This window comes from Pristis pectinata, chromosome 23 (assembly GCF_009764475.1).
Source record: "Pristis pectinata isolate sPriPec2 chromosome 23, sPriPec2.1.pri, whole genome shotgun sequence".
Lineage (NCBI taxonomy): Eukaryota > Metazoa > Chordata > Chondrichthyes > Rhinopristiformes > Pristidae > Pristis > Pristis pectinata.
Window position 1 is genome coordinate 10,019,483 of NC_067427.1, and position 23,667 is coordinate 10,043,149.

The following is a 23,667-nucleotide window of genomic DNA, read 5'->3' on the forward strand; positions in this document are numbered from 1 at the left end:
GTAGTATTGGGCTGAGGTAGCAGGAAGACCTGCCACCAATGTTGTACAAAGAAGAGGGTCCAGTTTCGGAAAAACAGAAATAGGGTTGAGGCTGGAGGAAATTGAATTAAAAACTAGCAAGTAAATAACTTTTGTAAGGGCATGGGTGATGGCTGAGTAGACCTTGTGAGGATCAGAATATTTGTGGAGTGGTAAAATGGAGATTGTAGATGCTGGAATCTTGAGCAACAAACAATCTGCTGGAGGAACTGGTGGGTTGAGCAGCATCCGTTTGTGTGTGTGTGTGTGTGTGTGTGTGTGTGTGTGTGTGTTGGGGGGGGAGGAAGGGGGGAAGGATTGTTGAAATTTCGAGTTGAAACCTGACATCAAAACCTCGACAATTCCTTCCTCCCCCCACAGATGCTGCTTGACTCACTGAGTTCCTCCAGCATATTGTTTGTGGAGTCATGTTGTATCTGGACAACATGTGTGCTGCAACTTTAGAGCTGCTGCCTCACAGCTTCACTGACTCAGTTTCAATCCTGACTTCTGGTGCTATCTGTATAGAGTTATCCCTGTGACCATGTGGGATCCTCTGATTTCTTCCCGCATCCCAAAAATGTGTAGATTGGTAAGTTAATTGGCCTCTTTAAATTGTCCCTAGTTTGCAAGTTAGTGGAAGAATCATGGGGGGAATGGGGGAAGTTGATGGAAATGTGAAGGGAAAATGGATTTGGGTAGGGTTAGTGTAAAAAGGAGTGCCTCATGGTAGGTGCAGACTAAGTGGACCAAAGAGTCTGTTTCTGTGCTGTGAGTCTCTATGACTTCATGACTCTAATTTTAGATACGAGTAGAGTTTCATTATGGAACTACACAAGTCAAGATTTGGGTTTCTTCATTGGACCACGCTTAAAGATGATAGAATATCTTCAAAAATGTCCCAAGTGTGATCTTTGTGTTGTTAAATTTTACTGTGGTGTGTGTGTATATATGAGTGTGTGTACATGCACGTTTGCACACAACAAAAACAATGTGGAAACACAGGAGACTGTAGATCTGCAGATGATGCTGCCTGACCCACTGAGTTCCTCCAGCAGTTTGTATTTTGCTGATGGAGAAACTTGAGATTATGTCAATGAAGCTGTTCAATGTCTAAATGATAAATGCACATATAGTTTGGGGGATTTTGTTGATTAATGAGTGTCACAAGAAAAGCAGCATTTTTACATACACTCAGGAATAGTTTATAAAATATTACGAAAATTATTTTGGTCTTTGAAAGGACTTTAATGCATTATTAGGTTTTGCTCATCTTGGTGACATTCTGTTACTTGTCCTCATTATGATAAGAAGGTTGAATTAGTGAAAGTAACTTTTCCTCAAACTGAAATGTTTAAATAAAAATGTTTATTTCTAAGTGATAACCATGATAGCTTCAAATTGTTAACTTCATGCAAGTTGTAGGATGTTCAAAAGCCAAGCACAGTCAGTTGACACAGTAAACTCATTTTAGTCAAATGAATAAGGCCATCCAGGTTTATTATTGGATTATTCTTATAAATAAAAACTTTTTAAATGTATAATCCTCTGAGGTATTTGAATTCTTTTAAGATAATGTCTTTTAATTGCACTTAGTCCTCCTTATCTGCTGAATTCCTTTCCATGGATCTGTGCACTCACGAGGTCGGCTTCAGGCCACATCTTGAATTTTTTTTCCAACAAAATATATACATATATATACCTTGAGAAATCAGTTATTGTCTGCACAAGGACAGTGATTAGTTTCCAAACTACTTGTGTCAAATGGCTCTCTACATCACACTGTTCTCATAGAGAGTGGTCTTTGTTTACATAGCCACGCCTTGTGATTTCAAACCTGATCACTGCTTCTAAGTATCAGTACATTCAGTGGAAGTAGCTTGTTAACTAATATCATTTACTTTTAGATATTTAAACAATTTAATGTTTGTTAGTATACGAGTGCCTTCAGAACATAATGGGCATATTTATCTTTATTTGGAGTATTTATTTGAGAACAAAGGAGGGGGTCTCACTGGTAAATATCTATGTTTTATCTTTATCTTTTTTTAAAATTATGCATAGGAAGTCTGTGCCCCTATCCCTCGTGAATAAAGAGGACTTGGTGTAATGCGAACAATATATATAGTGGAAGGTGCAATAGGCCAACATTTACTCACTTTAAACTTTTCTTGCTGTCCGCAATTGAGTAGGTAGGTTAATAACAGAAGAGAATCAAATTTGCACTAATATAACCAATAAATGAAGTAGAGTTTATTAGTATATTTTTTCCATTCAGTAGATTTACTTGATTACACAAATTACAAGCTTTAACATTCAGAGACCAGAGTTATAGGTTGAAGCCTGAGACCAGAAATTTAAGCATATAATCTAGACCGATCTTTCAGTGCCAGATTCAGACAATGTACACTGTTGGTGGTTCCATCTTTCAAATGAAAAATTAAACCAAGTCTCCATCTGCTTTTTCAGATTAATGTAAACAATCATTTTAATTGAAGAAGAACAATGGAATTCTCCTCTGTTTCTTGGCCAATATTTATCCCACAACCAACATCACTGAAAGGGAATCTATAGTCATTATCTTGTCGCTGTTTATGGATCCTTGCTTTGCATATCTGTACATTGGAAGAGTATCAATAATTTGTTTGCTGTGAAGTGATTGGAAACTTCCTAAGATCATGAAATGGAACTATATCAGACAATTTTCTTCTATCACTAAACTATCCAAAACAAAAGAGAGATGGGTGTCTTTTTCATTTGGGGACCATCAATTTACTGTCCTATTTTCTTGCCTCTGCTATTGGCTAATCACCCATTCTTCTGCCTTCTGAGGGATCAAATGTTTAACTTTAGGAAATCAAGAGGAGAAAAGAGAAAGCATTCAGAGAAGTGATAATGTTTTTAAAAATATAGTTGCGTTTCTCAGACATAGTGAATGCTTGCTATTTAATTTTGTTTTCTGTTACAGCTGAAGCAGAAGACAGCAGAACTAACACGGGCTTGTCATAAGCAATATCAGCTGGAGCAGGAACTGGCATTTTACAAGATTGATGCCAAGTTTGAACCACTACATCACATTCCGACTGAAGTAATATATTACCTTTTTTGGATGCTAATCGATCAATCAAAAATGAGATATCCAGCTCAGTTTAAAAAAAAGAATCTTCAAGCAGTTGCATAAATTACTGAATGTGCAAACAGTTTCGGGCACAATGGAACAAATGTAAAACATAGAAGACCTGTCATTTGTGATAAGACGATACATTTACTTTCATTCCATTGTATCCTTAAACTGCTAACATTACAATTAATGATTAGATATCTCATGGTAAACTATTAGAATTATGAAATTGTATCTAGTCACCTACTCAAACGCTTTTTTGGGAGAAAAATCTTGCTGGGTTGGGCTGGAGTCACTGGTTCCATTGGAAACCACCAGTTTCCGGTCATTGAAGCAGCATTAAGTGTTTGCCTTCCATGCATACACTGCTCATATTGGAAGTCTTAGACCCACTGATTGACGCAAGATTCATCATGTCACTATGCTCCGTCTGAGACATGGATTCTAGCGTCAGAGGCCAACCTTGCAGACTTTCCTTCCATGGTGCTGGAAATTGCCTCTCTGATCTTACACCAGGTTAGACCAGGCATAGGATTGGTGAGTCATTGACCTTGGAATGCAAGGCAAAGGGGAAGATATTTTGTTTAATTAGTTTACTTCTAGTTTTCTGCTTCAACATATCTTTAATTTTTGTATATCTTGATTACTATTAGTCATGATTTGAATTTTTATTTTTAAATGTCCCTGAATGTTAGAAACATTTAAAAACTTTTAAATTAATTGACAGCTTTGTCACAAGACAAGACTCCACCCCATCTTTGACTACCAGGAACTTTCTGTGACGATACCTCAGGCATGATTATTCTCAACACTGGTTCCCACAAGGCTGCGTCTTCAGCCCCCTACTCTACTCCCTATACACTCACGACTGCGTGGTCAGATTCTGCTCTAAAGCCATCTACAAGTTTGCAGATGATACCACCATAGTGGGTTGTATCTCAAATAACGATGAGTTAGAGTACAGGAAGGAGGCGGAGAGCTTGGTGACATGGTGTCATAATAACAACCTTTCCCTCCATGTCAGCAAAACAAAAGAGCTGGTAATTGACTTCAGGAAGGGGGGGAGTGCACCTGTCTTCATGAATGGTGCTGAGGTCGAGAGGGTTGAGAGCTTCAAGTTCCTGGGAGTGAACATCACTAATGGCCTGACCTTGTCTAACCATGTAGATGCCATGGCCAAGAAAGCTCACCAGAACCTCTACTTCCTCAGGAGGCTAAAGAAATTTGGCATGACCCCCTTGACACTCACCAACTCAGAAGATACAAAAGCCTGAAAGCATGTACCACCAGGCTCAAGGATAGTTTCCATCCCTCTGTTATAAGACTATTGAACGGTTCCCTAGTATGAGAAGGTGAACTCTTGACCTCACAATCTACCTTGTTATGATCTTGCACCTTATTGTCTACCTGCACTGCACTTTCTCTGTAGCTGTGACACTTTACTCTACATTCTGTATTGTTTTTACCTTGCACTACATCAATGCACTATGTAATGAATTGATCTGTATGAATGGTATGCAAGACCAGTTTTTCACTGTACCTCAGTACTAGTGACAATAATATTCCAATTAACTTCCATCTGACCTGAGGCTATAGAAGGATAGTGAGATTTGCCCTTTCAAATGGCAGTTGGGGTCACTGAATGGCAACTTCCAGTTTTCTGTCCTATTCAGAGTGCTTTTGTCAAAAAACTTCATGAGTGTTCTTTGCAGAATTTCATTCAGTTTCACCTAGTTTTCTTAGTGAAAAACATCATGATCTTAAGCTAATAATTTGTATAGATGTATTTTTAGTAATTGAACCATTTTACAGAATTTTGAATTGCAAGAAATTCCAAATGAGAGCCCTTACATTGGGAAGGCCAGGTACAAGAGAAACCAATATATCCAAGAAGAAATACCATTGACCCAGTGCAGCATGGAAAAGTTGGAAAATTCAATTTGATGTGGATGATGAGGGAAAAAATAAATGAGAATAAAACTTAATCAGGCACTGGATGTCCAGCTGGAAGACAAGGAAAAGAAAATTCAGAAAGGTAAAGCCACTGAATTATGCTGTTAAACTTTTTATTAATGGTGAAAGATCTTTCGAAGTTGTAAAATGAAATTAAGATTTCAAACCAGGAAACTTGTTTAGATCACAGAAATGGCTGGTTTTGACCACAGGTGAGAATATTCAAAATTGGTTTCGGGGTAACCTAATCAATGGACAATAAGTCAGCAACGATTTCCATAACTGATTGCTATCCATTGATGCTTTCTGGCAATTGTACTTTGGGAGGGGCTTTTAGGTTTACAGTATGAATCAGGGTCTGTGATACTGCCCACTGGTGATCATCAGCATCCACTATCTTAGCAGAAACTGAGAATAACTGCTTAAATGCGGTTGCACTGTTGGAACCCATCAGAAAATGTGAAGCCCTTTTTTTATTTCTTTAAACTTGCATAAAGTTCAAATCTTTGTTTGAATACTGAAAAAACAGAAATTTGCCTGAAAATAAATGGGTTTTGAAGCAATGCAATTTGATAATTGTATGCTCCTTTTCTTATGTTTGAAATTTATAAAATATCATTTATTTTCAAATGGTTTTAATATGAAGCTGCCAATTTCAAAGAGTTGATTTTTTTTGGAGATGTTTTGAAATAAATGCAAACTCAATCATGGAATGTAAGCACGTCCTTCTAAGGAGCCAAAACGTAGTACAAAAGTTTCTGTTTTTCATATTTTTAAATTCTAAGAAGTCTGTAAATCAGCAAAAATAAACTGTTATTTGTATTGTGATTAAAGAGTGTATTCCATAGTGCGACTGGTTTTTATCAAAAGAGAAATCAATTGCAGCTGAGATATTCAATGTACAAATTGAAAATTTTCCTGTGTAATTTGATTATTGTTTGAATTGAATTCTTAAAAGCCTAAACAATAATGCTGCATAATCTTCACATAATTGTTCTAAGGTCTTTTTTTCCACAGCTGAAGAGTCACTAAGACAATTGCAGGGTGAAAAAGAAAAAACGCAACAGCAAGTTCTGATAACAGCTAAAGAGCTAAAAAATCTGGAAGAGTTAACAGCACAAAAACAGGTGTGTATAGTTAAACAAAGATTTCTATGTCTGAACCTACAGTCTACAGTTAGAGGTGATCGCATCATTCATGCTTTTCCCTCGTAAGCTAGTGGAACTGAGATGATAAGCATAGCTTAAATTTGTTCTGTTATTGGTCAAATGGGTGAAGAAAATCTGCAGTTGAGATAATATATTAAATAGCAATTATAGCTTTTCTAGTGTTGTATGATTCATAGTAGAGTCACTGAATGCACAATCGCTGATTAAATGCCAAAATGCTCCAGACAGTTTGTGGTTATGTAGGTTTGTAGCAAAGCATAGTGTTTCTCTACACAAAAAGGAGGAAGTTGCATCTGAATCTGAATAGACTTGGCCTGCTCTAGTGCACTTCCTGACAGAGCTAGTTGCCTGCCAACCTTTTTTTTTGGGAATGATGCAACAAAATTTAAATAGAAGGAGGAATAACTTAAATATTGTGTGATGAATGTAAACAAAGTGGTGGTTTTGTAAGTAGACAGTATGATGAAGAAAATGATATCTAAACAAAATGATGGAGTATTTGCATTTGGAATCGGCCTGAAAATTATATTGATGATTTTTTTTCTCGATTATAGTTAAGTGTCATCCTTTCTACTTAACACACAGATCTTAGGAGTTGAGAAAGAGAAGCTCGAGCAGCATTTAGCACAAAAGATCCAACTGATTAACCATTTGCGTCAGGAGACTGAGAAAGTGGAACAGCAGATGGAAAGACAAAGGAAAGAGATGGAAAAAAAGCAGCATGAGATTCTTGATCTTGAAAGGAACTTGGAGTCTGTTGACCCTAAACATCCTCAACATGTGAGTAGAATTAAACTGAGAACCAATATGGGCATTTTCTTTCTCTTAATCGTGAATCAGGCTTTTCATTTCCTCTGCTTTCATTTTTTGTTTGGTGGGGGGGGGGGGGTGGTGGAGATGTAAAAGTAATTAGCATGGAGGCTGAACCTTTTTCTGCTCTAGATGCAAAAGCTCACACTTACAAACCAGTAGTTGATAAAATTCATTGTAGTTTCAGTTCTGATATTTAATAGTCAGGACCATCTGAGGAATATGTCCCAAAATAATAATAGTACCATGCTACATAGCCTAACCCGAGGCACCTAACTAATTAAAAATTTGTATATTCAATTAAGTAGAACGAGAATCTACAAAACAAATATTTTGAACCGTGTTTGATTTTTAGTTGTCTTAAAGTACAAGCAACCACCCACTTTACAGCTGTTTCAGATTACGGAAATTTGCCCTTGCAAAACTTGCAACCAAAGATTTGAAATGCAGAATAAAATTCACTCTCAGAATTTATGTGGAGAAAAAAAGTAAATAAATCATCACAAAATGTATTTATTTTTAACTTCCCATTTCTTGATGCATGTGCAGATGACACAGCTTCGCGTTATGGAAAATCACAATACAGACTGTTTTCTGGGAATGCAACCTCCCCTATAATGCAGTGGTTGCCTGTAAGAAGTAGATAAAATGCAAATTCTATCACTTTAGTATATCCTGTTGTCAACCTGCATTCATAAAGTTTGAAGCAGTTTTATCAAGGGAATGCAGATCAAACCATTTTAAAAAGGAATTCTATTCTAGTTATCAAATTTTTTAAAAGTATGTTTCAAAGTTAAATTCACAGAATGAATAATTTGGGCACTGGTTTTCAATGAATTACAGATTGAAAAAGGAAACACAAATAATGCCTGAAATACCTGTATCAATGAAACATGCATATTCAGTCTCTTCCTGAAAAATGGCATTTTGTTAAAATGATTAATTTTGAATAAGTATCTGATGCATTCACAATTAAAATAATTGAAAATTATTTGGTGTATATAATGCTGGTCAATGGGTGAACAATGTTACAACAAAATATAATTTATTTTTTAGCTCTGTGAAGTACATCATAGTACCTTGAAAGCCCTTTAATGATTGGTGATTGTTAATGACTGCAAAGCTTTTGCACAAAAAGGTGAAATTACAAATGTGGAGCCTTAATTTCCTTTCATAAGAGGTTAAACTCCAATAATCTGCAAACTGACCATTGGGAAAACATGATGATTTGCCATTTGGCTTTGGTGAAAAAAAGAAATGAAGCAAAAGGGCCAATGGAGCTGCCCAAATTGATGTTTTTTAAAAGGCATCATTGATTACCATGACCAATTGATGTTTGCTGTGCTCCCTGTTCACTCACCAGGGCCCTGGTTCCTTGCATTCACCATCCACTTAGTGGGGCCTCAGTTCTGGGACTGTCTTTTAACTTGCCTAGTTCCATTACCTGTACTCCCTTTTAACCTTGCAGTTTACTGGAAAATTTATTATTGTACTGTCTAACATTTAAAGAAAAAGTGAATTAAATATGCAATGAAGTTTTACTAAGAATAATATTTGATCGTCCAGAAAATCTGCTGGTCAGCACTACCAAATTTCCAAGCATGCCAGATGAAAGCCGTTTTACTGTACACTTTGTTCCAGGTTTGCCAAGGTACCTATTTACTTTGTCATGTTATTAATAGTTAAACACTTCGTGGGCCAAAAATTTTATAATACAAACATAGGAATTAGGCTCAGAAGTAAGCCACTAATTTCCTTTGGCTGCTCTGCCATTCAGTGAGATCCATGTTCCCTTCTACCAACAGTACCTTTTCAAGAATCCATCTACCACTGCCTTAAAAAAAAATTCAAAGACTCTGCTTCCACCATCCTTTCGAGGAAAAGAGTTATACAGACTTTTCATAGAATCATAGAACAGTTAAGCACAGTACAGGCCCTTCGGCCCACCATGTTGTGCCGACCTTTAAACCTCGCCTAAGACTTATCTAACCTCTACCTCCCCCATATTCCTCTATTCTAAATTCCTCCATATGCTTATCTAGCAATCTCTTGAATTTGACTAATGCAGCTGCCTCCACCACCAGCCAGGGCAGCGCATTCCATGCCCCAACCACTCTCTGGGTAAAAAACCTTCCTCTGATATCTCCCTTGAACTTCCCACCTATTACTTTAAAGCCATACCCTCTTGTACTGAGCATCGGTGCCCTGGGAAAGAGGCGCTGGCTGTCGACTCTATCTATTCCTCTCAATATTTTATATACCTCTAACATGTATCCCCTCATCCTCCTTCTCTCCAAAGAGTAAAGCCCTCGCTCCCTTAGTCTCTCCTCATAATGCATACTCTCTAAACCAGGCAGCATCTCCTCTGCACCCTTTCCAACGCTTCCACATCCTTCCTATAATGAGGCGACCAGAACTAGACACAGTACTCTAAGTGTGGTCTAACCAAAGTTTTGTAGAGCTGCATCATTGCCTCGTGGCTCCTAAACTCGATCCCACGACTTATGCTAACATCCCATACGCTTTCTTAACTACCCTGTCCGCCTGTGAGGCAACTTTCAGGGATCTGTAGATATGAAGCCCCAGATCCCTCTGCTCCTCCACACTACCCAGAATCCTGCCATTAACTTTGTACTCTGCCTTGGAGTTTGTCCTTCCAAAGTGTACCACTTCACACTTCTCCAGATTGAACTCCATCTGTCACTTCTTAGCCCAGCTCTGCATCCTATCAATGTCCCTCTGCAATCTTCGACAATGCCCCACACTATCCACAACACCACCAACCTTTGTGTCGTCTACAAACTTGCCAACCCACCCTTCTTCCCCTCATCTAAGTCATTAATAAAAATCACGAAAAGCAGAGGTCCCAGAACCGATCCCTGTGGGACACCACTAGTCACAGCCCTCCAATCTGAATGCACTCCCTCCACCACAACCCTCTTCTTTCTACAGGCAAGCCAATTCTGAATCCACACGGCCAAGCTTCCCTGGATCCTATGCCCTCTGACCTTCTGAAGAAGCCTACCATGTGGAACTTTGTCAAATGCCTTACTAAAATCCATGTAGACAACATCTACTGCACTACCCTCATCAATCTGCTTGGTCACCTTCTCAAAGAATCAGGCTTGTGAGACATCATCTGCCCCTCACAAAGCTTTTACCACGCTAATTAAAAAATTACCATCCCATCATCCCTATCTTAAAAGAGCAATGACATTTTTAAACAGTGATTTCTAGTTGTTGATTCTCTTGTAAGGGCAACATCCTTTCCATGTCCACCCTGTCAAGACCCCTCTGGATCCTATATTTCAATCAAATTCCCTCTCACTCTTCAAAACTTCAGAAGATACAAACATAGCCTGTCCGACCTTCCTTCACAAGACAATCTGCCTTTTCCAGGTTTTAGTTCAGCAAATCTCTTCTGAACTGCTTCAAATGTATTAATGTCCTTTCTTAAATAAGGAGATCAATACTTTGCACAGTACTCCAGATGTAGTCGTATCAATTTCCTATGAAACTGAAGTATAACCTCTCTACTTTTATATTAAATTCCTTTAGCCACAAACAATAGTGTAGGGAAGTTCTGTCCTGAATTAATCTTGTAGTTAAAGGACAGATCCTGGTGCTTTATGTTTACTAACTTACTGACAGATTTAATTTACACAAGGCCTGTGTAGAGTTTCACCAAACAGAATGTGGATGCCCTCAACCAATGGATTTAATCCTCATGTTACAAATTGGCCACATCCAGAAACAATTGCATATTTTAGAGGTATGTGCAGGCAGTGAGCCACGCGTAGCAGAATCCAGGCCAATTTCCTAATGATTCTGTTCATGGATAAGAAGCATAGCATTTTCAAATCTCTGCCACTACTCAGTTCTTTGAGTGATTGAGCTTGGTATTACTTGCATAGCTTAAACAGGAAGATTTGCTTCTACAACCAAGATCAATCCTACCTCAGTCATTGAGTTATAATATGTGCACACACTGAAGCCAAGTTCCAAACCATTGATTTCTTCACTGAAGCACACAGCAGGATGGGCTTTATTTTAACATTCTGAAGATAAAGCTTTTTCACCAACCTGCTCTCGGCACGTCCACACCACCTTTGGCTGTCAGAGTCTATTTAAAACCCTGGTCAATGTCGATCACTATTTTGGGAGCTACCTGTCAACTTGAACAAACGTCTGGTGAAATCCACCACAGCTTTCAGTGTGTCAGCACAGCCTTGTCAAGATTTAAGACTTTAAGCCTGATACCAAACCTTATCAAGTGACATTGACCGCTGCTCTACTGAATGCATTGGAGATATGAAGAACCTATAGTAGGTACCTAAGTACATTGGAGATGTACTACTAAATGCTGCTTCTGCAAAATCCTTCAAATCCACTGGCAGGAAAGGCAAACTAATTGCAGAATGTTCCCATCCCAATTGTAAAATTCAATCACCTGCAAAGGATATGTATGCCACATGGTTCACATGCCTGACTAGACTCCAAAAACAAGAACTCAGAGTGCTATTAGAATAAGTAATTCTCAGGAATATAGGGAAATTGCTCTGAGGACTTCTCAAAGCCATCTGTAGCTCCCAGTTGCAAGCCATTTTAATTCCCATCCCCATTCCCACACTCATCTATCTGTCCTCGGCCTTGTGCATTGCAAGGGTGAAGCCAAACAGGAAGAGCACCCCGTATTCCACCCAGGTAATCTACAACCTGATAATATGAACATTGAATTCTCCAATTTCAGGTAACCTGCTCCCCCTCTGTACCTTTCTCTCTCCTCCTGGTCTATCCAGTTTCTCCTATACACGTCCAACTCTCCCCCCACTCTTCCACCTACTCCATCTCTCCATCACCCACACACTCATCTCACTGAGTCCACCTCCCTTATTTGGTTCCATGTTCCACTTCCCTTCCCTCTCAGATTCTATCGTCTGCAGCCCTTTGTTGCCTCCATGTATCACCTCCCAGCTTCTGCCACTATTTCCACCTTCCCCCCCCCCCCATTTCCCAATCACCCCTCCTCACCTTGATCCACCTATTGCTTGCCAACTCATGTCCCACCCCTTCCCTCACCTCTTCATACCGACTTTCTCCCCTCTACTCATTCAGTCCAGATGAAGGATCTCAACTCAAAGCATCAACTGTCCATTTCTCTGCATAGATGCTGCCTGACCAGCTGAGTTCCTCCGGCAGTTTGTTTTTGCATGAGAAAATGGAATATCCTCACTAAATCAGACTGGTGGAGAAGCATCAAGGAAGGTGCTCCACATCTTCACAGTAAGATGTGAAGTGCTGAGGCCAAGCATGTACAGTGTACAATGATCCAAACTACACAGTCATCTGCCCTGTCAAGCTCCACTTCTCTCACCTGTGGCAGATCCTGCATAGAACTCATTATTCATCTCAGAACCCACAATATTTAATAGAAGGAAGTCATCCTCGACCTCAAGGGAATGCCTGAGAAGATGATGACTTAATCTGGCTGGAGCATTTTGGTCACTTGATTAACAGCATTGAATGTGGTATTCAGTGTGTAGCCAAATTACAGTACAGTTTTAATGTTATCTTTTGACCTACATTAATAAATTAGTGTCTATAAACGTGAGCTTGGAACATGGTCCAGTTAATGTTTTCGTGCTTTTTTCGTGTAATTGAATTAAATAGCAGCTATATAAGTTTTACTCAAATATTTCTTTAAAAGTACTGTAGTGAGATAATTTGTGAAATCAGGAGACCTCATTGTGGTATCCAGTAGTATTCGGAATTAAAGCAGTGGCAGTAGTGGGAAATGGGAGCCCTTGAGCAGTGAAGGGGACAGGTCAGAGCTGGTGTTGGGGAGACCTGAAGGAAACCCACGTGTGGCTCTAGATGTGAAGAAAGGATGGAGAACCTGACAGCAGATGAGATGACAGAGAAGCCCATTTACCATGTTTTATTCTTCTATTCTTTACCTCTTACCCAAAAGGGTGAGAGGTTAAAGAGTAGAAGAGCATTGGCATGATTTAAAGAGGGAAAGGAAAAATCCTGGTGAGTTAATATCATAGGAAGGGAAATGTCTCTCAGAACTGAGAAGCTGTTCGAGGGACTGTGCTTCCTGTCAGTAAGATTTATTGTGAGGGAAGAGGAAATTTCTTTACCTAGAGAGTAGTCAATTATTTAAATTCTGTACCCGGGAGGACTGTATTGGTTCTTTCATTGAGTATATTCAGAACAGAAATTGATGGATTTTTGAATTAAGGGATTCAAGGGATATGAGAATGGTATAGGAAAGTGGTACTGGAGTAGAGGATCAGCCATGATCTTTCTTGATAGCAGAGCAGGCATGAGGTGCCAGATGGCATACTCTTATTATGCCCTTACACTATATTTTTTCCATCCTCAGCTCATCATGTATTCACCAATTGTCTACCACTTCTACCATTAGCAAGTGAGGATCTGTTGAATTTACACAGCATAAGTTGCAGGCCTGTAGCCCACTACATTTTTGACAACTAATGTAATTTGTGTAATGCATTTAATGTAAAAACATCCATGATTATTCATAATGGAACTTAATGAGAACAGATGTAGAAGCAGATTGAAGAGTATAGTTCCCCATTTTACTTATTATAGGCCTTTATTTAGTTTTTTTGGAGTTTCAGCTTTTTTTCTTTAGAAACATTTGTTAGATTTGCAAGTATTTTTGTTGACATGCATTCTCCTGGTATTCTTTCATTCTTAAGAATTCATATGTTTAATTTTTGGAGCATAGTTCTAAGTAGCAGTGTGGGCCAAGAGGAGGTCGCAGAGAGGTTTCAGGGAATATAGAAGGTGAGGTGGATAAGCAAGGTTATGTCAGATGGAATATAATGTGGAAAGATGTGAGGCCAACCACTTTAGGTGACAGAGCAGATACCACGGTCCGAATGGTGTATTCCTGCTTCTATTTCTTCTGATTTCCTCTTCAGAGTTGCTTTGTTTTTGATCCAGCCTTTGTTATGATACTTGTGGATTTATGATGTCTGTCGTCATTACTCTGAAATCTTAATTACTGAGAAATGGTGCACATTTGCTGGAGTTAACTTGCCATTTCTTATTTTGTGAATAATGACTTTGGCATGCTAATTAGTAAAATGTTTGACAACAGTCATACCTGATGAGGCCCTATTTTTGTGCCAATTCATTCTTTCACCTTGATTCAACTTGATTTAAATCCTTCCCAGTTTAATGGCTTGGAATTCTGTGCTCAAAATTTCATGTTAGCTGCAGGAGCATTGCATTACTTCCACTGCTTTGAAAATTCACACCATTCATTGTGAAAATGCAGTGGTACTTTTGTATTCAGCTTCTTCACATACTACAATAGCACAGTTTTTCACATCATCAGAAACAACACCATACAAATTGTACTGCCTTGATTAACAGAAAATACGTGAATAATCTGACATCTATGATTCTTTTCTAATTTAAAATAAATATTGTTGACGTTCATAGGTTCAATAGAGAGGTTACATACTAGTGTACAGTTTGCTTAATAATTATACTGATTGTGTTGTATCTACTATTTTGTGATTATCTTGAAAAGAAATTACGATAATGTAGAAACTGGTCTTGAAAATCTGTATGCAAAACTTTGTCAAAAACCAGATTATCACAACTGGTCAAGATTTGAATGCAAGTAGTACAGAATGAAGTTCAGAGAGATTTGGGCTTTTTTTTTGTTGATCTGATTGAAGTATTGTTGTATTCAACGTGCTTAGAATTCAAGAGTGTAATATAACTGGTTGCTGTTGACAGCTTTGAATTTACCTATAATTTTTCCTTATGAATCCAATCTATTTGTGCCAAGCCGATGTGCTGAATGTTATCAATAGTAAATTGGCATAAACCTATTGTTCAAAATGAGTCTTTTTCTGGAGGAGTAACTGTGTTGAAGTGAATATGCATATTAACACTTACAGTTTAGACTCTATCTTTGGCAGTTCACAAAATCCAAGAATTCCATGGAATTGTGCCAAGTCATATGGAGAATTTATTCAGATAAGCTGGTCTATGGATTAATTAATTTTATATATATATATGCTGATGATTTGTCTAGTGCTTTGTTAAGACTGTAGAGACTTGAACAGCATTTCGGCATTCTTAATTTGTTTGTCTTTGTGACAGGCAGTCAGCAGTAATGTGGGCTGTGGCATTTCACAACTGGGAGTGCTGCCTTTTGGGGAGAGATTAGAGAGGCAGTTAGGTCAGCTGCTTTTGATTGGCTGCAGAAAGCACTTCCCGTGTTGTGATTTTGAAGCATGTGGCACAATTACAGTTCTCTCGGAAAACAAGCGGGCTAATCTCTCTCGTGTGGTATGGTTGCAAAAGAAGTGAAGGCTGAAACACTGACGAAAGTTTTAAGAAGCGCCCTAAAGCTGTAAAGGCTGTAAGTTGGTAAAATCAATGTGAGTAATGAGAACAGGAAGTTTGAAAGGAAGAGAGCTGGCTGTGACGTTTGGCTTGTTACTTGTTCAAAGACCTTACTTTGTGAAGAGATACAAACTTCATAAATTTATTTATGGTTGATTCATGGAGCTCAGTTTAAGGAGTGAGTCTGGAATTAAGTACAATATCCATTCACTGATCACAAGAGTGTTTATTCCTGTTTACTTACTACGTACTTAATTAGTATCTTTGTTCATTTCAGCTAGTCCCAAGCCATTTAGTGTTTTATGTAGCATTCATAACACGCTGAATTTGTACGATTTTTGTTTGTGCTGTGGTTATTCATGGTAAAAGGAACTGAATACATGTCCGTCAGTTATTTATGTTCTCTTTATTTAGATATTCTAATTGATAAGTAAGTGGTAACACAAACCAGTTCCAGTTTAACCTTTCAGGTGCTGATAGTGGCTTCCAAATTGTGTAATTGTCTTGGTTACTTATTGCACTTTTAAAAGTAAAGTTATAGTTTTCTAATGATGGAAAATTGTGGACTTAGATGCCATATATGCAAATAAGAATAATTTCAATTTCTTTGAACGAGACAGTAAGATTTTTTTAAAGATGTTTTATGAGAAAGGTTGAGCCTGTACACAATGGAATTGAGATATGTTCAAAGCCAAGATAGACTCTAGGGGTTAACAGGGAGGAAAATGGAGGTGAAGCAAGAATCAGTTCAGTCAGGGTCTTACTAAATGGCAGAGCAGACTCAAAAGACAATGTTCCTTCTGTTTCTAATTCAGTCTGCGGAAGATGGAATATTTCAGTACGTTATTGTAGAAATTGATCTTTTGAATGTTTTATAAAGCTCATTCACGGAGATTTATTTCAATTTTTAACTATTAAAAATATTGTACATAAATGCATTCCAACAATTATTTAGATATTGGACTGAACTAACTTGACTACAGTAGTTTAGGATCACAGCAATACCTGTTTGTAGGCATTCAGCAATTGATTGCAGTTTTACCATTTGATATACTAAGGTTATCAAAAATTGTGCTGATTACAGGAATCAGGTCATGTCAAGGCTAATACCAAAGTAGACAGAATTTGGACTGATTGGCAGCTGTTGGATTGTGTATAGGCTGATAGGAGAGGCCAGATCAACTCTGGTTTGGGATGCCGCTCTGTCATCAGCAGGAGTGCATCTATTCTGAATGCACTAGTTGGATTATCTTGTGTTGATTTGGGAATTAGATTGGATCTGTGCTAACAGTAGTGGTCGCATTAATAATGAGGTGTTAGCATGTGATCAGCATCCCAGAATGAATAATGAACCTTCTGGATCAGGTTTTACAGTTGTTTCCACCAAGAAAACTATTCATAAAGTTTGCCAGTGATGTGAAGATCTAGCTCGTGAAGGCAGAGGTATTTCTAGACAGATCCTGATAGACCAGTTTCTACTTATTAATTATGATGGATTCAAACATGATTGGTACCTTTGAAGTGAATCACTGAGCATAGCCGCGCAGGTTTTGCTTCACTAATTCCTACCAGAAGAGGTTATCATTAATTCTGTGAAAAGAAAATGTAGATCCATATTGATGTGTTGAAAGAGCCATGTTTTAATTGCATGAATTTGGAATTTAACCTTAAAATTATTTAAATGAACCAATTTTGGAGCTCTGGTTCAAAGCACAGCAAAAGCTAAATGTATGACTAAATGCATCAGTTTAATGGAAATACAGATCTTGTTTAAATTTTTTTTTTATGTCCTGTTTTGGGAGTTGATAGGGAAAGGAAACAGTGACTCTGAATAAAGCATATTAAGTAATATCCTACAAAATACTGGGATTTATTATGAATAAAGTAAATGTACACCATTTGGAACATTTCAAATCTGAAGTCTGTCCCTCTTGCTCCTTCAGTCTTCACTTGGTTAATTAGTCGTCTGTAAAAACAAAAAGGGTTTCAGGTTGATTTGTGGATCTTATTAAAAGTGTACGTGAGACTAGCTTAATGTACTTATTCTTTGTGTACATCTCAATATCTTTTGTAAATAACTCATTTATCAGGTCACTTTAACCTATCTTTTACTTACCACTTTATTTCACCATTGTAAGCTGTTTAATTATTGTAAATATGAAACAGCAGGAGGGATATTTTCTTACAGGAAGTAACCGTGGGTCATGATATAGTTGGTGAGATCTGGAGTTTAGACTGAGTGACGGTGGTAAAAATACAATTTGCGAGCAATTTCCACTTTTCAAGTTTGACTGTTTGTAAATTTATAGATTTTTGAAATATCTACCAGTAGTTTCAGTGGCAGCTTTTACACTTGAGTTTCCAGTACATATTAATGCCTTGTCCATATGATTTGTGTGAGTTGTTACTGTGATATTCTTTTAAAACTAAATTGACCTGAAATTCAATCAGTTCACACAAATCAGAGTGATAGTTATAAGTTTTCTTCAGCACTAAAATAGAATAACCACTTTTGCCTGAGACACTAGAAAATTATTACAATCATGTGCATAGAGAAAGCAAGCATAAGTAATTTGACTCTGCCTTTGAGTTTAGGTTTCTTTTTGAGTAACCATGAGGTAATTCAGTTTGGGTAACACCAGCAATCCAGATTGATTAGATCAGTGAGTGGATATTGATTCATTAAGTTTTCTACTAGTTTGCTGATTGTTTGATGCCAAATAAGTAGCCTTCATGATGATAACTTTTAAAGTATATTTCACCCATTCTAAAGGCTACATTGTAAAAGTCGACCCGTGCTCTGTAATAAATCAGACAACTGCAGAACCAAAGAACTTACGATTAATGCTTTATTATTTTTAACGCTAGCGGGAGTGAGGGATACAGAGAAAGAGTAAACAGTGTAACCCGAGCTCTGTATTGATACTCACTCAAAGATTCACATCCCAGGGTCTCTCTTTTATACTTAAAACAAAGAAGCCTACGTGCCAAGTTTCACATACCAAGCAATACTAAAGATTGATTTTTTTCTTAATTAGAATGATTTATTCTTTACCTCATTATCTATTATTTTCTTATCTTTGAAGACTTTGTAACCCAGCAGCAGTTCATCATGTTACAATCTGAAGTCACAGACAGCTCCAGGCTCCAAGGATAACCGCTTATTACTATGATTTACACAATACACCTGGACATAATGCATCTCAACTATAGTTAGGCCACAACAAGCTGAACAACATTAACCCTTACATTCTCAGTTACTTTTACAACATGGCAAAATTCTGCAAGTTGGAACAATATAGAGGGAGGAAACCATTCTGTCCCAAATGATGATGCAGGGCCAAACTTCAAACTCCATATTTGATAGGTAACAATCGCTCTGGATGGATAATGAAGTGATGGCAAGGCAGTTAATTCTCCATATTGTTCCTGGGTACACTGGAATAGTGCAGCAATTGAACTTAACTGGTTAAGTTATTTATTATATGTAAACACTTGCTTACCTTTAAGGAACAGAATATGTGGACTTTAATTTGTCCATTGCTACTTCTAATCAGTTTTTTTAAAGACTTCTCTAGTAGATTCCCAAATCCAGTCTAACATGGCTGAGGATCTTGGGCATACAATGATAATGGAGTAAAACCTGTCAATTAGATATTTACCAGTTTCTTGGATAGTAGTTGAATTGGAAATGACATGACAGTTTTCATACAGAAACACTCCAAAGCGCCAACACGATGAATATCCAGAAGCAGCAGTCAGTCCTCAGACATTTTCTGCATCTAATTAGTTAAAGAAATCTGTGATTCACTCCATCCTGTCAGGAAGATGCTTTCCACTATCCTATATGATAATACCCCAATGTGCTAGGCTTATGGTTTGCCCAAACCTTTTATTGATTTAATTAAATATGCAATTACTAAAGTATGTTTCATATGTTTTAAAAATTAATTGCGAGGAGTTACTATCCATTTGTTTGTTTTCAATTATTTTAATGCTTTGTAAACTCAATTGTACTTTAACTTAAAATATATCAAATATGTTGCACCGGTTGATGTTATTTTCAACATCTCAATTCAATAGAATCACTTTTTTTTAGGCACATTTGAAAGCTCAGATGGTGAATAAAACCCAACAACTTGACATGATGTCCAAGCAATACAAGCAGTTAGAGAAACGTCTGGATGAAATGCTTTCTAGGATTGCTAAGGAAACTGAGAGCATCAAAGATCTGGAAGAACAGCTAACTGAAGGTACCTCTTGAGAATTTGAAGGTTTTTATTTATCTGAGGATGGCGGGGAGCAGGAGTGGAGTCTGGGAGAATAACAAAGGGTTGTGACATTAACTGGATTGTAACATTTGAAACATCCTGATGAATAAATAAGAAGTTAATTGTGCTCTTTACAGCAAATAATGTTACCAGTGCATGAAGGATTAACTTACCAGAATGTATTTTTAATAGGCCAGATAGCAGCTAATGAGGCACTGAAGCGAGACCTGGAGAGTATTATTGCTGGGTTACAGGAGTACTTGGAGAGTGTAAAGGGACAGGCAAAGCAAGCTCGGGAGGAATGCAGAGAGTTGCAGAAGGAAAAGCAGACACTACTGCATCGATTGGCTGACCTGGAACAACAGAAGAATCAACTAGAAATTGTTGCCATGGATGCAGATAACTTGAGAAAGGTCTGTATTTGAATGGCTTAGGATTCTTAAGGTGTTAATTTAATCAGTATTTAATTATTCAAAATATATTGATTTACATTTCAAATGTATTTTCATATGAATTCATCTAAATTATGACAATATTGGGTAAGGGACCAATGAATTTATTGACCATCTGATAGATTATCCAATTGACAACTGTTGAAAACAAATGTAATAATCCACTATTAAACATTTAGTGTATTGTAGCAAGTTAAATACAAGGCAACTAAAATTTTTATACATTCACTATTATTATGCAAACAACATTTTGGAAGTAAGATACATTTGCAATTATATTGCACCATTCAAAATGTACTTTCATCTCTAGTTAAATAATGAATTTATTTGGATGTGCATTTGTGTACAATGCCGTTTTAATTTTGGGAGCTATAGAATCCATTATTTATTTTTCATTGCAGGAACTGTCTGACATGGAACGTTCTTTACAAGAACAGCAGGAAATGAATGAATCCCTGCGCCAAGCTCAAGGTGACCTCAGTGAGTATGAGGCTGAATTAGAGTCTCAACTACAAGCAAGGGACATTGAAGCAAACCAACTTAGAGAGGAACTAGAGCGACTGCGGAAGCTCAGTCAAGTAAGTACCAGTTTGAGTGTGAAGAATTCGAAGGAAGTATTTACCAAGTAACTACTTTGTAAGCATTGATATAAATAACTAAAGTGTTAAATTTCAATACTGTTGAGAATTGGGATTGGTGACACTCTACATAGTTGCATAAGTCCACTCATAAATAGCTAGATCTTTTAAACTTTCTGTTAAAGTTATCCTTGGATTTCTGTTAAGATTTTTATACTTTTATTATCTCATGTAACTATTAAAGAACACCTTTAAACTGGCTAAAGTCTATCTTCAGTGATTCTTTGTACTTTTGTTAACTGCAACTTGCTTATATTAGTGCATTCAAGTCAATTTAATAAATCAACTTTCACTTGGTTAGTAGCACATGATATGGGTAGAACAAAGTGAAAATTATTCACTGTAAATTTCCAATTGCAAAGCATTTTGTAGAATGCAAGCCTCTCATGTAAACTCATTTTATGGTATTAGTTTACTTGTCTCTTCTGTTTTTCCCTTTCATTTCAGGCAAATTACCTTTTTATTTCTTAATATTTTCTTCTGGTGCTGCTTTTGATGATAGTCTTGCATTTTAAGTGAAGAAGCATATAAAGTTTAGAAGTGGAGTGCTGACAGCAACATGGACATTCAGCCATCCTGACACTTCAGTAAATTGCCATCACTGTTCCTTGCATAACTTCCCTGCAAACGTCAAAATCTAGAGCTAGAATGATAATGTTCTGTAGGGTCTTGAAGCATAATTTGATTTCTTTGTTTGGTATCAGACTCGTACCAGCCACATGAAATTGCTTTAGAAGATTTTGACATATATTTTTGTATTTGATTTGAATTTTGAGTGTCAATTTTTGAGACGACCAAACTGTGTTAACCATGAGCTAGGGAAGAGATTCGACAAATGGAGGATGCTCTTTGATAATTTCCTCAAGTGTCCATTGAACACAGGTGATGACAGTCAGTTGTTAATCCCAGGAGTGATTATAATCACTGTCCTTTCTTTCTCAATGCACAGTTCCAGTTATGGTTATTCAAAAACAATTAGAAATCTGATTCCTCCACTTTCATTTTTACAGTTGATAATTATGATATTGGCTCAATTAAAATTGGTTGACAGGACATACTGGAACTCAGATCAAGGCTTTCCAAGGTCCTCTACCTGCAGTTACTATTTAAATATCAGTTGACTTTGAATTTGAAAAGAATGTATTCTGTACTCTGTTGGATCAATTTACAATGTAACATAATGCAACCGCTCACCATTTCCTTTGGCTGTTGCCTACGACTAGAATGCATCTTTGACTACAAGACATAGAAATCAACTTGAGTACACATGTTATCCTCTAGGTTGCTTAGTAAGGAATTTGTTTTTACATCCTCCACGTGGGATGCCAGTTCTGATCAAATAATAGTTGTCTGCTGATGCTTACTTTCTAGATGGAACAATCTGCCATGCATGCTGAACTGGAAAAGGAAAGACAAGCGCTGGAAAATGCTCTAGCACAGGCTCAACTAGTGGCTGAAAAAGAGCATGAAAACAAGAAGCTAGTTACACAGCTAAAAAATCTACAGGTAAGTAAGTTTGTTTTGACTAAGTTACTGAAAATGCACATTTGCTGGACTCTTTAACCTTGTAAAAGATAGTTATATCAATGCTATATAATATATATAAGGTACAGTAATAATGATTTTCTAACAAACTAACTCTGAAATGAACAATTAGTGTGCTATTTAGTTTCTGAAAAAATAGTACATTTATTTTGCAAAAATTTAATTTTCTGTGTGATTATTTGAAAAAATCTTGTGTTGTAAACTTAAGATAATCAAAATATATTTATAACAAAATGTATCACTCACAAAATATATTTGATAGGCAGATGAATGTAAGGAATCCTGCAACAGAACATCATGTGAATCCCTAGAAATTGGAATCCAATGCATTAAATAGTCAAGATACTTTAATATAATGGATATTTGTTACAAGGTATTTGCATTCTTTCCAGGTTGATAACTCCTTGTTGAAAGAACAGCTTAAAGAGTTACAGATGCACGTGAATCAGGCAATAAAGACCATGATTCACCCAGAGGAAGTTTCTGCTCGTGTCTCTGAACTGAGAAGAAAACTAGATTCTGGTATTCAGGAGATCAGGTAAGAATATTTAGTCTAATAAATTTGGGTTACGTTATCATTTTGAAATTGCAATGCTTACCCATGAGAGTTTCCTGATGGAAAATGAGGAACCACTTTGCTTATTTTTTAGGCCTTATAACCAGGGAGATACTTTGGGAAAGAACCTTGCTGAATTGCAGAAGCAGTTGAATGAAATATTAAAGCGTTCACAACAAGAAAAAGAGGAAGTATTATGTCATTGCAAGAGATTAGAACAGGAAATTATGACATTAAGGGAAGAACTGAAGAATACTCAGGAGGATTCCAAGACAGCTTATGAGAAAGCAGTAGAGACACTGGTAATTATATGTGCTTGGGGAAAAGTCATCAATCAATGTACAAAGTTGTTAAGGATATAAATGTGTAAATAATTGCAAGGAATAATAAATCTCTTAACTAATGCATTAACAAGGTTAATATACAAGGTATAAGTATATAATATGGTAATAGTTTACATCCTGATAGTTTGAGCACCTAAGACACAATAAGTAGAATAATAGTTTTTGTAACTCTTGTCCATTTAATGTTTGATGTATTATAGCAAGTGGAGCAGTTGTATCTAATGCTAGCAGTTTTTATTTGTTGCTTTAAGGGACATTCTGCAAATATTTTGTTATTCCATCTTAACTCCTGAACAACAAAGTGCCAGCAAATTTTTTAGTGTATAGCAATAAAACCAAGAGGTTAGGAACCCAAGAAGCACAAAGAAGTGCAGGCATCCATTGACAAATTAA

General features: G+C 37.0%; 1 protein-coding gene across 7 annotated transcripts in view; it reads left to right on the forward strand.

Annotated features, from left to right (window-relative positions):
• The first annotated feature begins 4,978 nt into the window (after window positions 1-4,978).
• Window positions 4,979-23,667, forward strand: part of LOC127582157 (centriolin-like) — a 58,677-nt gene continuing 39,988 nt past the window's right edge. For 3 of the 7 annotated variants that reach the window (XM_052037210.1, XM_052037212.1, XM_052037211.1), the window contains exons 1-9: window positions 4,979-5,174; window positions 6,110-6,219; window positions 6,847-7,041; window positions 19,568-19,721; window positions 19,932-20,152; window positions 20,593-20,769; window positions 22,201-22,335; window positions 22,767-22,912; window positions 23,025-23,232. In XM_052037210.1, coding sequence (XP_051893170.1) covers window positions 5,108-5,174; window positions 6,110-6,219; window positions 6,847-7,041; window positions 19,568-19,721; window positions 19,932-20,152; window positions 20,593-20,769; window positions 22,201-22,335; window positions 22,767-22,912; window positions 23,025-23,232 — 1,413 coding nt within the window. In that variant the 5' untranslated portion in view covers window positions 4,979-5,107. Of the gene's footprint in view, window positions 5,175-6,109; window positions 6,220-6,846; window positions 7,042-8,637; window positions 8,723-15,364; window positions 15,504-15,599; window positions 15,647-19,567; window positions 19,722-19,931; window positions 20,153-20,592; window positions 20,770-22,200; window positions 22,336-22,766; window positions 22,913-23,024; window positions 23,233-23,667 lie in introns of those variants that run through there. The other 4 variants (XM_052037214.1, XM_052037213.1, XM_052037215.1 and 1 more) reach the window with 4 other exon arrangements.